At 39.4% G+C, this 16,621-nt stretch overlaps 1 protein-coding gene across 1 annotated transcript in view; it reads left to right on the top strand.

Annotated features, from left to right (window-relative positions):
• Nucleotides 1-990: 990 nt before the first annotated feature.
• The window catches only part of TMEM131 (transmembrane protein 131), a 205,406-nt gene continuing 189,775 nt past the window's right edge, over nucleotides 991-16,621 (top strand). Inside the window, exon 1 of the mRNA XM_069494183.1 lies at nucleotides 991-1,455. Coding sequence (XP_069350284.1) covers nucleotides 1,269-1,455 — 187 coding nt within the window. The 5' untranslated portion in view covers nucleotides 991-1,268. The remainder of the gene's footprint in view (nucleotides 1,456-16,621) is intronic.

The following is a 16,621-nucleotide window of genomic DNA, read 5'->3' on the forward strand; positions in this document are numbered from 1 at the left end:
AGCTGAGCAAAGTAAAATGGCTCTGGGCTAGGAGTTGGGGGGGAAGTTACTAAGTAAAGAACTTAAATTAAGTCTCTGAGAGAATAGCCACGCAAACCAGGAACCTCAACTGAAGACGGAAAAGGCATCTGAGAGGCCTGAGATGGCTTCCTGGAAGAGACGGCGTTTGATTTGGGCCTTGCAGAAAATACGTGAATGGAAACGTCTTAAGAATCATTCCAAGACAGAGAAAACCAGCACCGCCACTGGATATTTTTCTAAAGAGTCTCCCTTCTCCGTCCAGGGTCACTGCTGCTTTCCGCACACACACGAGGTTTACCGCGGCAAAGTAAGCGGGCACAAGCCAAGGGCATGAGGATTTCATTAAGTGCCTCTCGGGTACTTGTGTTTTGGAGGATACAAAGATGAATACAGCGGCTCAAGGAAGCCCCACCAGGAACTGAATCAGGCCGGGGATATTTTCGACGTCAAAGCGGCTGAGAGAAAGAGGTGCTACGAGAAGTCGTCACGGAATGAACCTTCCGCGCTTGGCCTCGCAGTTCGGCTACACACTCAGGCCCCGTAAGGCTCTCGCATTGCAGCACACAGGACCCGGCTCTGCCCTGCCCTCGAACGAGTTGCCGAAACTCCCCAGCACCCGGCAACCCCTCCTACGCCCCGCCCACGCACCACGGCGGCTGCGCGGGGAGGACGCCCCGTCTCCACGTGATTACCGTCACTGCCTCTGCGAAGTGTGTGCGGCCATCATAAGTCCTGGCGGCCGGGCCCGGCCCTGCCTCCCTCCTCCTTCGCCGGGCAGCGGTGACGGGTTGGGATTGTGCTGCCTTGGTCCCGTCTGGCCAGTGAGGTCGTGGGCCTCCGAAAGCAGGACGAAGAGTTGGGGCCCAAAGATTCCGGGATTGGCAGACAGACCAGCAGGCCGCCCAGGTGTCTGCACGGCGGGGGCGGTGTCCAGGGCTGCGCCCCGCCCCTCGCAGGCCAGCGCTCCCCGCCCGCGGCCCGTGCCAGTTTCCAGTATGGCCGCCCGCCGCGCTTGACCCGTGGCCTCTCCGCTCCGACTCCTCGTAGGCGATGCCGAGGCTGTGACTGACACTCGCTCACACGCAAGCACGGACCCAGACCCACGGCAAGATCCCGAGCTCTGGGCTCGGAACCACTCTCATCCCCGGCACCGCGGCCAGAGCCCAGACCACGGGTCCCGCGCCGCCGCCGCCTCGCCGAGAAGGGCCGCGCCGGACCTCGAGCGCGGCGGCCCCCGGCCGGCAGGGATGGGGAAGCGGGCAGGAGGAGGAGCAGCAGGAGCCGCCACCGCCGCCGTCTCCACGTCCGCCGGGACTGGGCTGGAGCCCGCGGCCAGCCGCGGCGGGGGCCCGCGGAGCGCGGCCGCCGGCCTCTTGGGAGCGCTGCATCTGGTAATGACCCTCGTAGTGGCCGCGGCGCGGGCCGAGAAGGAAGGTGGGTGTCAGCCGGCCAGCATCCCCCGGGCCGGGCCCCGTGGCCGGGCTGTCACCGTGCTCTCGCGGAGGCCGCTGCCCGGCTGCGACTGGGAGGAAGGGCCGCGGTCGGGGCTCTGGCGCGAAGTTGGTTGGTGGAGTCGGTCCGAGCCGTGAACTTGCAGCTCGGCTGCTAACTCGCGGCGTGGGCCGCACGGAGTTGCTCCTCTTCTCTGTGATTGCTTCCTCTTGTCTCCTGTCACTGCCATTTCAAAACTTCCTGAGTTCTCGTATGTTCTTGCCACTTGGCCCGCTGTGTAGGAGGGGCATATTTTTAGGCATTATTGCTGCTAATAGGTAAATTTTAGGACACTTTTTGTTTGCGGTTTTAATAACGGTGTGTAGAGTTTACTTTAAAATGCCCTAGTGAAAATACATTGGTGGAAAGGCTTCAAAACACAGCTTCCCAAATTTTACTTTGAATTTGTTCAAACATTTCTTCTAGGGGGATCTTGTTTCTTTAGCTTCCTTCTTCAATATCGCTCTGCAGTATTGATGTTTATTGCTGGCCCTAAATAGAATTCCATTTGGCTCTTTAGTAAGCTATTGAAAGCCTGTTTACATTTCTTAAGATACTCGCGCATTTCGGTGACTTGATTTTTGATGTGGAAGACTTTAAAAACAAATGCCAAATTGCTAGCTTGCAAATCTTTATAATTTTTACAGTTAAGGCTAGTCCCTGTTTTAAAAACTATCGTTAGTATTGTATGGCTGCAACAACGGTACTTTGACAGGGTCAAAAACTATTTTGTAATCTTGAAGACCAAATCTGTGTAATTTTGTTGGCACAACTGTTTTGGGAAATGTGAGTGGTCACAGACTTCATGAAGAATTCACTAAAAGTGAATAGGTTAACAACAAAAGAAAAACCTATTCCACACTAAACTTCCAGTACAAGAAAATAATTTCTTGCCAAGGTAACCTTAGAGTTGATGTTCTACTTTTCTGAGTAAAGTCACTTGGTTTTTATTGTTATTGAAGGTAACAGCAAATGCAAACCAAATTAGTGTTAAAGTGCAAATGTGCTTCAGTTTACTGTTTATTTTTGTTCAAAACATTACATCCCCTCATTTAACTCTTTAAGCAGCCTTAGTCTGAGTTATCATAGTGGAAATTATTCAAAGAATTGCCATTTATAGGAAGAATTCATTGACAGAAGCAAGATTATTTCCAGAATGAAATACTGCCACTTGAGGACTAGTCAGGCCTGGGGTTGTCATAGTTCATCACTGGTTACAGATCTGCAGTTAGTTGAGTGTTCTTTTGTGTGGCCATGGTGCCCACCATTTTGGCATGTAATGGGTATTCAGTAAACCCCAAAATAGTATAGTAATTTAATGGGTATATCTCCTTGGGCTTCAAGTAGACCTTGGTGGGCATTATATCCTTGCTTTTCTGTTCCTTTGCTTACCCTGTACAATACCAGAAACGCAGTAGACACTTAGCCTTTGTTTCAGTGAATGATTATCTTCATGCGCCATTCACACAGGGAAATGAAATGATTGAGTCTAGTAAAGCATTAGTTTGTATTATCCTTCTGCTGCTTATTTTTCCAGCAGTCATTTTATATGCTAATAAAACTTATTAAAGTTAAGTAAACAAACCTCATGTTTGAGAACTGTCGGCCTAAGATATATTTGCTAATTTTCCATTTGTATAGTTTATATATTTTAGCACACCTCTCTAATATCCATAAATGTGCCTAAGGGCTGGGCAAGGAGAATACCTGCCAGGGTGTTGAGTATGTATAAAAAATTGTGGTTGAATCAGCCAGTGGTCGTAGCTGAATCAGACATCCTTTGTGACCCATGCTGTACCTGTATGAACGATTTGTATGTGCAATGTTATTCAAGAAATTAATGGTAATTATACTAATATAGAAGATAGGTCTTTGCCCATTATAAACAGATCTGGTTCTAATCAAATATTCTGTGAAGGTATCTCCAGAAATGGCCTATGTTTTTTAAACCTTGCTGATCAAATTCCAGTATTGTTTTTGAGTAAGTAGCGGAAATGCAGTTGTTTTTCTTAGGTGATTGTGACACTATGAGTTTGGCATCTGATGGGGCATAAGTATAACATTTGCCCCAAAGGGTGCTGATGAGTTTTTTCAGCAAGTCTGGGCAGATTTCTGAAGATAGCTGAGATCAGTTAATTCATCAACACTGTGAAGATTTTTTGTGTTTAAGGTAGTATAAACTTGTTTAAATTTTCAAAGTTAAGATTTACCTAAAGTTTTAATGATGGTTCTATAGGTATTTTGTATGTTTGTGTATTTCTTCTGCATTATAGTAGAATTTCACTAGAAAATCTTCAAAACAAAACTCACTGTCTCCTGAAGAAAATCTGCAGAAATAATTAGATTACCTAATGCAGTTTTTCATGTTTGGAGTAGAAGTTGTTAGTTTTGAGTTAGAAGCATAAGCCCTTCCTTGTCTTAACATCCTATATGTCTTAACATTTCTGTGTCTTAACATTTATCTTAACTGATCTATGAAGGTGTGTTATCATTAGTCCAGAGGAAAGGGACCTTTGAGACTGTTCTGGCTGCAATATAAAGTTGTAAGGTCTTTGAAAGAATTGCCAGAGATAGAAGTTACTATAATTACTACAAATAACTAGCTTGTTCTGGATTGGTAGCAAGATTTTTCTTGAGGCTAAGATGTAGATATTGAGAATAGTGACAATGTGTGTGTTTAGTGAAAATATTTTTTTTAAATATATAAAAATATATTGTGTGTGTATTAAATGTATAATTTTTAGTATTTTGAATTATAAATCAGCCCATTATGACTAACAAGAGCCTTTTTTAAAAAATTATATCACATAATATTGTTTCATTGTGAAATGGGTTTTTTGAAAGTGTGCCTTTTAGTTTACTCTCACTGAGAAGCTATAGTTTATGTATCTAGTTAATATAAACTTGGATAAATTTTCAGAAATATAATTGTTTCAATCCATGATAGTGTAAATTTCAGTGTCATATGTATTATTAATTGAAAATTACATGGCAGGGTAAAGTTTGATAGTCTTTATTGGGACTTTAAAATTTTTTTGCCAGTGTACTGTAATTTCATTCACAAATTTTTGTTTTAAGCTGTATTTGTAACATAAGTGCAGAAGAATCATACGAAAGTATTTTATCTACAAAGCATATGAAAAAGTTGCTTAGGACTAAAGGCCGGAAGAAAGGGGATAAAACACCTAATAGTGGTTTGTCTAAGGGTGGTAGTATTGGTTAGGAGTGATACTTACTTTTCTTAATGAAATTATTACTTTATAATGTAAAAATATTTTTAAAAAGTGATTTTCTTTTTCTTTTTTTTTTTTTAATTTTCTTTTTAGGTTAGTATTAGGTTGATGAGGGTCTTCCTTATTAATTTTTTTTTTTTTGAGACAGAGTCTCATTCTGTTGCCCGGGCTAGAGTGAGTGCTGTGGCGTCAGCCTAGCTCACAGCAACCTCAAACTCCTGGGCTTAAGTGAGCCTCCTGCCTCAGCCTCCCAAGTAGCTGGGACTACAGGCATGTACCACCATGCCCGGCTAATTTTTTTCTATATATATTTTTAGTTGGCCAGATGATTTCTTTCTATTTTTAGTAGAGACAGGGTCTCACTCTTGCTCAGGCTGGTCTCGAACACCCAACCTTGAGCGATCCACCCACCTCAGCCTCCCAGAGTGCTAGGATTATAGGCGTGAGCCACCTCACCCGGCCTAAAAAGTGATTTTCTTAAGAGTGAGATGTTTTAATCCTTTGTATGAGAGCAGAGTGGGTACCCTTTAATTTAGGGCCTAGAGTATTACCTAAATACTTCACTAATGAACTTTTGTTGCTTGTTTTTCCTAAAAGCTGTTTAGTACTTTGAGGAGCATTGGAGTTCTGTAATGGAAAAAGTATGTCCTCTCTTCTCTTGCTAATGACCATTTCCCTCCTCTTTCTTTCTTTTTTTTTTTTTTTGAGACAGAGTCTCACTCTGTTGCCCGGGCTAGAGTGAGTGCCGTGGCGTCAGTCTAGCTCACAGCAACCTCAAACTCCTGGGCTTAAGCGATCCTACTGCCTCAGCCTCCCGAGTAGCTGGGACTACAGGCATGCGCCACCATGCCCGGCTAATTTTTTGTATATATATATTTTAGTTGTCCATATAATTTCTTTCTATTTTTAGTAGAGACGGGGTCTCACTCTTGCTCAGGCTGGTCTCGAACTCCTGACCTCGAGCGATCCACCCGCCTCGGCCTCCCAGAGTGCTAGGATTACAGGCGTGAGCCACCGCGCCCGGCCCTCTTTCTAATCCTTACAGTGGATCTTTCTGGGCACCTGCCAAAAGGTTTAGCTTTGGAAGCAGATGTAAAGTCATCTAATTTGTTATCAGCCAGAGTGTCGATAAACTAAACTACTGGAAGAAAGTAAAATCTTTGCTGAGTGCTTGGTATTTTAGATGTTCTCTCTTGTCTGCTGTAATTTGAACTCTGTGATTGGCCTTGCTACCCCAAGAGTCCTTTTTCTACCACTGAATTTTTCCTTACTATCTGTTGGAAGCAGCATTGGGCACTGTTGTAGTTTATGTGACTTTGTACTTCCTGGTTATCATTGTGCCCTAGCTGTCATTCACTGCTTTCCAGTGGCCCATTGGATGTCTTCCTTTTCTGTGTGTGCCTAGTTATTGGCACACACTATATATGTCAAGGGCAGAATTATCTTGGGCTACCTCCAGTTTCCCAGTTTTTATTAATGCCATGATTATTCTCCTTGCCACGTTGGACTCAGTTTTGACACTTTATCAGGTAGCATCAGTGGCTGTTACACCCCCCTGCCCACCTTGTCAGCTCTCTCACAGCCTCCAGCCTGGGGCAGTGCACTAGACTGTCAACTCCCACCTTTCCCCATTTCTGTTCAGTCCTGCATGCCCCCTCTGACTCTGCAATGTCTTTGTTACTCATTTATCATTCATTTTGATGCTTAATTGTGTATTGCCTGTTTAGCTACTTTAATGACTTCATGAGTGTCATTCTTCACCCAGACTGGAATTTCTATAGGGCAGACGCTCTATCAACATCTGTGGTATGTACATAGCAGTCATTTGGTTTTGAATGAAAGCTTATATACGGCATCTTCTCCTTTTGATACCTGAGACCTGGGTTGAGAGTCAAGAGTGTAGGTAAAACTCTCTACTCCAGTGCAGGTGTCATTAGGAAGTCTACTATAATAGGACATTGAGTGACACCACTTTCTTCTTCCCTGTGTGTTGCTTTGTAACTAAAATGAGTTATATACACTTTTCTAAACCATTACTCTTGTACCTTTTGGATTTTTAAGATTTTCAGATTCTCATAAACCCCAATTTATAGATCATGAAACTGAGGCATATAGAGGTTAAATAATGCACCCAAGGTAAAAGAGTTGGTAAGTGGTGGAGCCAGGATTCCATCCAAAGCCATCTGTCCCCATATAATCCTGAATAAATACTTTAGGAAGTAGATTTTGTTACATTGTGTACCACCTGAAAAGAACAGATTTGCCAGTTCCTGCAAAACCAATGTATTAAGTATTCAAGTGAAGTGCATTTGTTTGGTTTGTTGTTGTGTGTGTGTGTTTTTTAACAGCCATAAACTTCCATATCACTTTGTATGGACATGTTAACCATTAAAATGATCATAGGCCATTCTGGATCATAAAAGCTCTTAAAAAGAAACCAAGGAAACTGATGAGTGGAAAAATCCAGGGAAGGAAATATTTGGTTTTAGAAGGCAGTGACTCTTTGTTCTTGAAGATATTGCTTAGGTTAAGTAATATTGCCTTCTGTGGATACCCTTTAGCTCTACATTAGTGTGACAAGTTAATCTAGACATGTGGAATATTCTCAGAAGCTGGCCCTAGATTAAAAGGAACCGGAGGTAATTCAAGGGCCAGTAGTGGCCTTTGCTTTTAATGGGGGAAATCACTTTCAGACTTCCCTTAGAGGTCCATGGGCTCCAGAAGTAGTTAATTTCCGGTGCTTTTTTTTCTTTTAGAATTAGGTGGTCATTAGTTTCATCTATAGTAATAAATCTGTTTTTGTTTCATTCCCATGTGATTACACTAAAACCACAGATGGAAGGTTTCTAGAAAGCTTTTGCTCTTTGCTTGATGCATTTTGTTGCATACAACACTTAGGGCAGAGGTCTAAAAAACATCCAAGGTTTAAGAGAATCCTTGACACGGCCTGTCATGATAGAGTGTGAAACCTGCATTATTTATTTATTTTTATTTATTATTTTTAACAAATTTTAATTGTTAAAACCAACAAAATTCACCATCTAAACCTTTTTTTTTTTTTTTTTTCCTTGAGACAGGTTCTTGCTCTCTTGCCTGGGCTAGAGTGCAGTGGTGTCATCATAGCTCACTGAAACCTCAAACTCCTGAGCTCAAGCAGTCTTCCTGCCTCAGCCTTCCAAGTAGCTGGGACTACAGGCACATGCCAAACCACCTGCCTAATTTTTCTATTTTTTGTAGAGATGGGGTTCTCATTGTGTTGCTCAGGCTGTTCTCAAACTCCTGGCCTCAAGAGGTCCTCCGGCCTCGGCCTACCAGTGTGCTAGGATTACAGGTGTGAACCACTGTGCCTGGCCCTTAACCATTTTTAAGTGTACAGTTTAGTACTATCAAGTATATTGACACTGTTGTGCAACAGATCTCCAGAACTTTTTCATTTTCTAAAACTGGAACTCTATACCCATTAAACAACAACTTCCCATTTCTCTGTCTCCCCAACCCCCAGCCCCTGGTAACCACCATTCTACTTTCTATGAATTTGAGCACTTTAGATACCTCATATAAGTGGAATCATGCAGGATTTGTCTTTTTGTGCCTGCTTATTTTACTTAGCATAATATCTCCAAGGTTCATCCATGTTGTAGTGTGACAGGATTTCCTTCCTTTTTAAGGTTGAATAGTATTCCATTGTATGTATATACCACATTTTGTTTATTCATTTATCCGTGGACACTTGACTTGCTTCCACGTCTTGACTATTGTGAATAATAATGTGAAGTTGGGTGTGCAATTATCTCTTCAAGATCTTGCTGTCAGTTCTTTTGAGTATATACCCAGAAGAGGGATTTCTGGATCATATGGTAGTTCTATTTTTAATTTCTTGAGCAGCTGCTACACTGTTTTCCATAGTGGTCACACCATTTTACAGTCCCACCAACAGTGCACAAGGGTTCCACTTTCTCTACACTTGCACCGACTCTTGTTGTTTTCTGTTTTCTTTGTTTTTTTTTAATCATGGCCATCCTAATGCGTGTGAAGTGACATCTCATTGTGGTTTTGATTTGCATTTCTCTAATGATTAGTTATCTTTTCATATGCTTTTTGGGTATTTGTGTATCTTCTTGGGGAAAATGTTTAAGTCCTTTGCCGAAGTTTTAGTCAGGTTGTTTTTTGCCGTTGTTGAATTGTAGGAGTTCTTTATATATTTTGGCTGTTAACCCCTTATTAGATGATTTGGAGATAGGCTTTCCCATTTTGCCTTTTTACTCTGTTGATTATATTCTTTGAACAAAAATTTGATTTAGTTTTATTTGTCCATTTTTGTTGCCTTTGCTTTAGGTGTCGTGCCTTAAAAGCTCTATGCATAAAGATCATATATTTGCCATTACTTATCTCCATTCTTCTATTTTTAAATGCAAATCTCTAATTCTTCAGTCTGTTGGCATGGGGTAGGAAATCTCTTTGTTCTTAAATGGTTAGTCAGTTGCCTTAACACCACTCATTGAATTGTATACAATATTTCCTTTTCTTTTAAATTCTGTTATATACTTGGATCTGTTTCTTAATTTTTCTGTATTTTTCCTCAGATATATAGATATGTATATATTTCTGTCTTAAGTTTATTTTAAGTAATATAGCTTATTTGTACATTTTATTATCTGGCTTGGCAAGACATCCCTCTTCCTAAATTATTATTCTTCTAAAAGCATTTTCTTGTCTTTCTTGTTTTTATTCCCTACAGATCCTAAAATGATTTTGTGAAGAAAATTTTAAATTCCTATTTGCTTTTTGATTAGAATTGCATTGAAATACAATGTTAAGTAAATTTGGAATGCGTTGACATTTTTATAATGTTTTCTATTTCATTTTCCTTTCTTCCATGTGTAAACATATGTATTAAGTTGAACTGTTTGAAATTGCTATCCAAGATGATTGAATAACCTAGTTGTTCAATCTAATATTAATATGTATGTTTGTATGTATTATTGCATTGCTAGAGCTTCAGAACAATGTTAGAGTGATAATGAAGTAGCCATCCTTGTGTTTTTCTGGTCTTTGAGGGGAAAATATCTTATGTGTTTCATTGTAAAGTATGATCGTGGTAGTTGGTTGAAGTTAGATATTCTTGGTAATAGGAAATTTCTTGTATTTTTAACAGTTTTAGTTTTAAGAGTTATTAGGGATGGACATTACATTTTATTCAATCCAATTATCTATGGCTTTTTTTCTTTAAGCTATTGATTTTGGCTGTCTGGATTTCAGCAGCAGTTCTCTTAGTTCCACTGAACTCTCTTGGTGAATTAACCCATGTCTGTTTTTGCTCTAGAAAATCTATCCATTGAGGCCCCCTGGGCTTGGGTTGCTTGCAGCTACCAGACCGTGTTTGTACCCTCTAAAAGATGTGTGTGTTTTTATGTTGTGGTTTTTTTTTTTTTAACCAAAACTCTTTTAAAAGTTTCTTGAAATATTTCAGACATTGTAAAAAGCTATCAGTAGTAATAACAGCAATAACAAAAAATAGTTTTAAGAGTAAACTTAAGAAGTGTGCAGAATCTGAGAAAAACTTTGAAACAGTCTTTAAGGAAGGAGTAATAGATTTGAACAGTAGAAAGATGCTCCTTGTGCTGGGGTAGGAAAACTCAACATCATAAAGATGTTGGTTGCTATAGTTTGGATATCTGACCCTCCAAACTTTTGTGTGTTGAAATTTTATCCCCATGTTGGAGATGGGGCCTAGTGGGAGATGTTTGAGTCATGGGGATGGATCCCTCATGAATAGATGAATGCCTTTCCTGTGTCAGGGAGTGGGGGACTGAGTAAGTTCTCAATCTATTAGTTCCCCCTAGAGCGAGTTGCTTAAAAAGAGCCTGGTACCTTTCTCCTCTCTCTTGGTCTCTTGGTTCCTCTCTCACCATGTGATCTGCACACGCTGGTTCCCCTACATCTTCTTCCAGGAGCCCAAATCCCTCACTAGAAACAGATGCTGATCTTATACAACTTGCAGAACTGTGAACCAAATAAATCTTTTTTCTTTATAAATTACTCAGCTTCAGGTATTCCTTCGTAGCAACGCAGACTAAGACATCAGCTATCTGTAACTTAACTTGTTATTTTTAAAAAATATCAACAAAACTTTTTATGGAGTTAGAAAAGTTGATGTCAAAGTTTATATGGAAAAATAAACACATAGGAATGCTGGGAAAATGCTGGAAAAGAAAAGTTATGAGGGATGACTAGCATAAGCAGTTATTAATACATGCTTTTAAACTGTATAATTGGAATAAGTATGGTACTGGTATATAAATAGATTAATGGAATAGAATAGAAATTCTAGTAATAGACCTAAGTATATGTGGTTTATATTAAAAACTTGACTTTCTTTTGGGAATCTGGAATTTTTTAATAGGCATAGGGTACCTATGTGACCAGCCCTAAATAAAAACCTTGGACCCTGTATTAGTTTCCTATTGTGCTTGTAGCAAATCACCACAAGTTTAGTGGTTTGAAACAGCACAAATTTATTCTCTTACAGTTCTGGAGAGCAGAAGTCTAAAATCAAGGTGTTGGCAGGGCTGTGCTCTTTCTAGAGGCTTCAAGGGAGAATCTGTTAATTTTTTGGCTTCTAGAGGCATCCTAAATTCGTTGGTTCATGGCCTTTTCCTTACATCACCCTGATGCTTAATTCCAGCATCTTGTTCCCATCTTCATATTGCCTTCTGTTCCTTTGAATATGAATATATTTGACCCATCTGGATAATCCAGGATAATCCCCCCATCCCAAAACCCTTGATTTAATTATATCTGCAAGATTTCTTTTGCCATATAAGGTACCATTTACAGCTTCCTGGGATTAGGACATGGACATCTTGGGGAGCCATTATTCAGTCTACTGCAGACATTGAGTTTCTAAACAACTTTCCTGATAGATGTGACACCAGAAGCACAAACAAAAGGAAAATTAGACATCAAAGTTTAACACATTAACTGCCATGTGAGTTGTATTTAACTCATGCCAGTTTTGAGCCTGGGTACTCATGAAGCATATGTAACTCACACGTCTCTACCTTGGGAGCCATGTGAACTATTTTTCAGGTTGCATATAACTCATACACAGAAAACAATAAAAAATAACAATTTTTTAATTAAATTAGAAAGGAGCATTTTGTTTTCGAAGTTTTTGTTTTATTTTCATAATAAAGCATCGTGGCCCCAAGGAAAAAAATTTTTTTCCCAATGTGGCAGTAAATGTGTTAAAAAGTTTGTGTTTCAAAGGGCCCTATAAAGAAAGTGAAAAAACAACCCACAGAATGGGAGAAAATTTTTGCAAATCATGTATCTGATAAGGGGCATGTTAAAGAACTCTTACAACTCAAAAGCAGACAGCTCAGTTAAAAAATGGACAAGGGATCGGAATAGGCATTTCTCTAAAGAAGATATCCAATAAGCATATGAAAAGATGCTCAACATCATTAGTCATCAGGGAAATACAAATGAAAACCAAAATGAGATACCACTGCACAGTCAGTCGTATGCCTGTAACCAAAATGACAGATAACAAGTGTTGTGAAGAACGTGGAGATGTTGGAATGTCATATGTTACTGTTGAGAACATTAGATGGTGAGTCCTGCTTTGGAAAATAATCAGTAGTTGGTAGTTCCTCAAAATGTTAAAAATGGAGTTATTTATTAGGTCATTAAATATGAAATATCCAAATTCAAATCAAAAGTTTAGTTTATTATATCTCAAACGAGAAGCAGTACAATTAATCAAAGTATGTGCCTCAACTGTCAACACAGTTTTACCGTCTTAACGGTAGCTTGCTTATGCCAGCAGCAAAGAAGCCTGGAGGGCAGTGAAATTGCAAAAGGCCTTTACAACAGCTTGTTGAGAATTGAATATTTTTCCTTGCAAGAAGTGGTCCAAAGCCTGGAAGAAATGGTAGTCGGTGCAAGGTCTGATGAATACAGTGGATGGCAGAGAGTCCCCAAGTCCAGCTTCTAGTTTGGCAGCATTTTTTTTTTTTGCAACATGTGGTCTTGCAAGAGGATTGGCCTATCTCTGCTGAACAGTCTCAGCTGCTTAATTGCAAGCATGCTCATCAGTTCATCCAGTTTGTTGCAGTAGACATCCGCTGTAATCAATTGACCAGGTTTCACGAAGATGTAGTGATTAATACCAGCGCTGAACCACCAGACAGACATCATTAGCTTTTTTTGATGAATATTTGGTTTTGGACTGTATCTCCGCACTTCATCTTTGTCCAACCATTGTGCTGAACGCTTGTGATCATCAAAAAGAATCCATTTGCATCACATGTAACAATACAGTGTAGAAATGGTTCGCCTTTATGTCATGATGGCAAAGAAAACCAATCTTCAAGACTATTTCTCTTCTGATGCTCATTTAATTCACACAGAACTCATCTATCCAGCTTCTTTACCTTGCCCATTTGTTTCAAATGGTCCAATATTCTTGGGATAGTAATGTCAAACATTGCTGCTTATTCTTGCATGGGTCGAGATGGATTTGCTTTCACTACAGCTTTCAGCTCATCATTATCCATTTTGGTCTCAGGTCACCCACAGGGCTTATTTTCAAGATTAAAATCACCGGAATATAACTTCTCAAACCATCGACATACTGTGTGTTCATTAGCCACATCCTTCCCAAACACTTCGTTGATATTTCAAGCTGTCTGTGCTGCATTAGTTCTGCCACAGAACTCATATTCAAAAATAACACAAATTTTTGACTTACCCATGGTTTCACAAAAATTGCTCTAAAAAAAGATTAGAAAGAGAATCACAAGCCAAACCATGCATTTGAAAGAAGGAGGATGTAGCTTCACAATAAAAAAGCAAACAAACAAAAAACCAAGAAGTGTCAAAGTGAAATGTCAGAGATATCAATTGTCAAACTTAGTACTGAAGGAAATCGGCATTCCATACTTAATAACCTAATATCGTAAGACCCAGCAATTGTAGTCTTTGGTGTATACCCCAAAGAAATGAAAACATAAAACCTTGCACATTAAAACTTGTGCAAGAACATTCATAGCAGAATTATTAGCCAAAAAGTGGAAAAAACTGGAATGTTTGGCTGATGAATATAAATAAATGGAATATCATTCAGCCATAAAAAGGAGTGATGTCCTGATGAATGCTACAACATTGGTGAACCTTGAAAACATTATGATAAGTCAACAAACTCACAAGAGACCATATAGGACCATAGAAGACATTATATGAAACATCCAGATTAGGAAAATCCACAGAGACAGAAAGTATTAATAGATTAGTGGTTCCCTAGGACTGTGGGAGGGTGGTGTGGGGAGTGACTGATAATGGGTACAAGGGTTTCTCTTTGGGGTAATGGTTGCACAACTCTGAATATACTACAAACTTTGCATTGTGTACTTTAAATAGGAGCTGCATTTTATTAAAAATTGATATCTTTTTCATCTGAGGGGGAAAAACCTAAATAAGATACCATTTCTCACTTACTTGAATGACAAAAGTTTAAAAGCTTGACAGCACTTTTGGTGAGGCTGTGGATAAGCATGTGTTTTCACACCTTGTTAGTGGGAATGCAAAAATGATACAACCTTAATGGAAAGAAATTTGGCACAGTAGCTAACAAAAGTATGTAGATATTTACAATTTTGACCTAGCAATCCCATTTCTAGGAATTAAGTCTGAAGATGTACTTCTAACAATGTAAATACAGACATACGCAAGGTTATTTATAGCATGATAATTTGTAAATGAAAAATATTGGAAACTGCCCATATGTAGTTGAATAAATTATTTTATGGATTATGAGTGGATTATTGTGCACCCGTAAAGATATATGGTTATTATGCATATCCAATTATGAATGGATTATTATACACCTGTAAAAATGAATGAGAAAGAGCTCTAGAATTTGCCATTTAGTGATTTCCTAAATACATTGACAAAGCAGCAGGGTACAAAGTGTGTGTGTGTGTGTGTGTGTGTGTGTGTATTATGCTATACTTTAACAGATTTTTTTTTTTTACTGACTTTTCTTCTGGTATATAGTTCTATGAATTTTAACACATATATAGATTTGTGTAACCACTACCACAGTCAGGATACAAAACAGTTCCATCTCTCCTCAAAACCCAGTCATGCTGTTCCCATATAGAAATGGCAGAGGTTAGAAATGTCCATTTTTAACCTTTGACAACCCCTGATCTGTTCTGTCACTATGGCTTTTTCTTTTTGAGAATGTCATATAAATGAAATCATACAGTGTGTAATTTTGAGACCATATGGTTTGGAGAGTGGTTTCTTTTATTCGGTACAAGGCCTTTGAGATTCTTCCAACTTACATGTAGCAATAGTTTTTTTTTTTTTAGTGTTGAGTAATATTCCATTATGTGACTATACCATGATTTGTTTATCCATTCATGTGGTGTTGAAATTTCAGGTCGTTTCAAGTTTTTGGCTTTTATTATACAAATAAAGCTGCTGAGAACACATTCATATACAAGTCTTTGTATGCACATATATTTTATTTTCTCTTGGATAAATACCTAGGAGCAGGATGCCTGGATCATATGGTAGTTGTATGTTTAACTTAAGAAACTGCTAACCTGTTTTCCGAAGTGGCTGTGCCATTTTATATTCCCATCAGAAGTGTTCCTTCCTCCATATCCTTGTCAGCACTTGGTATGGTCAGTCTTTTAAATTTTAGCCATTTAATGGGTGTGTAGTGGTATAGGCATACCTCGTTTTATTGCACTTCACCTGCTTCGCAGTTACCGTGTTTTTTTACAAATTGAAGGTTAGTGGCAACCTTGTGTCGAGCAAATCTCTTGGCACCATTTTTTTCCAACAGCGTATGCTTACTTCATGTCTCTGTGTCACATTTTGGTAATTCTTGCAATACTTCAAATTTTTTCATTATTATTGTATCTGTTATAGTGATCTGTGATTTGAACCACACCTATATGACATTGCGAACTTAATAAATGTTGTGTGTGTGCTGACTACTCTGCTGACACCATTCCCAACTCTCTCCCACTCCTCAGGCCTCCCTGTTACCTGACAAACAACAGTATTGAAATTAGGCCAGTTAATAAGCCTACAATGGCCTAGAAGTGTTCAAGTGAAAGGGAAAGTTGCATGTCTCTCACTTTAAGTCAAAAGTTAGAAAGGTTTAAGCTTATTGAGGAAGGCATGTCAAAAGCTGAGATAGCCTGAAAGCTAGGCCTCTTGCACCGAACAGCCAAGTTGTGAATGCAAAGGAAAAGTTCTTACAGGAAATTACAAGTGCTATTCCAGTGAACACACGTATGATAAGAAAGCAAAACAGCTTTATTAGTGATATGGAGAAAGTTCTAGTGGTCTGGATAAAAGACCAAAGCAGCCACAGTATTCTCTTAAGCCAAAGCCTAATCCACAGCAAGGCCTTAATTCTCTTTAATTCTGTGAAGGCTGAGAGAGATGAGGAAGTTGCAGAAGAAAAATTGGAAGTTAGCAGAGGTTTGTTCATAAAGTTTAAGGAAAGAAGCTGTCTCCATATCGTAAATTAAGGGCAGGATGAAACAGTAAGTGCTGATACAGAAGTTGCAGCAATCCGGCTAAGATCATTGATGAAATTGGCTACACAATAGCAGATTTTCAATGTATTAAATATATGAAACAGCCTTCTATTGAAAGAAATTGCCATCTGGGACTTTCATAACTAGAAAGGAGGAGTCAATGCCTGGCTTCAAAGCTTCAAAGGACAGGCTTACTCTCTTGTTAGAGGCTAATTTACCACATCTGCTTACAGCATGGGTTACTGAATATTTTGAGGCCACTGTTGAGACTTGCTCAGAAAAAAAGATTCCCCTCACAGTATTACTCCA

This window comes from Eulemur rufifrons, chromosome 19 (assembly GCF_041146395.1).
Source record: "Eulemur rufifrons isolate Redbay chromosome 19, OSU_ERuf_1, whole genome shotgun sequence".
In the NCBI taxonomy this organism is placed as follows: Eukaryota; Metazoa; Chordata; class Mammalia; order Primates; family Lemuridae; genus Eulemur; species Eulemur rufifrons.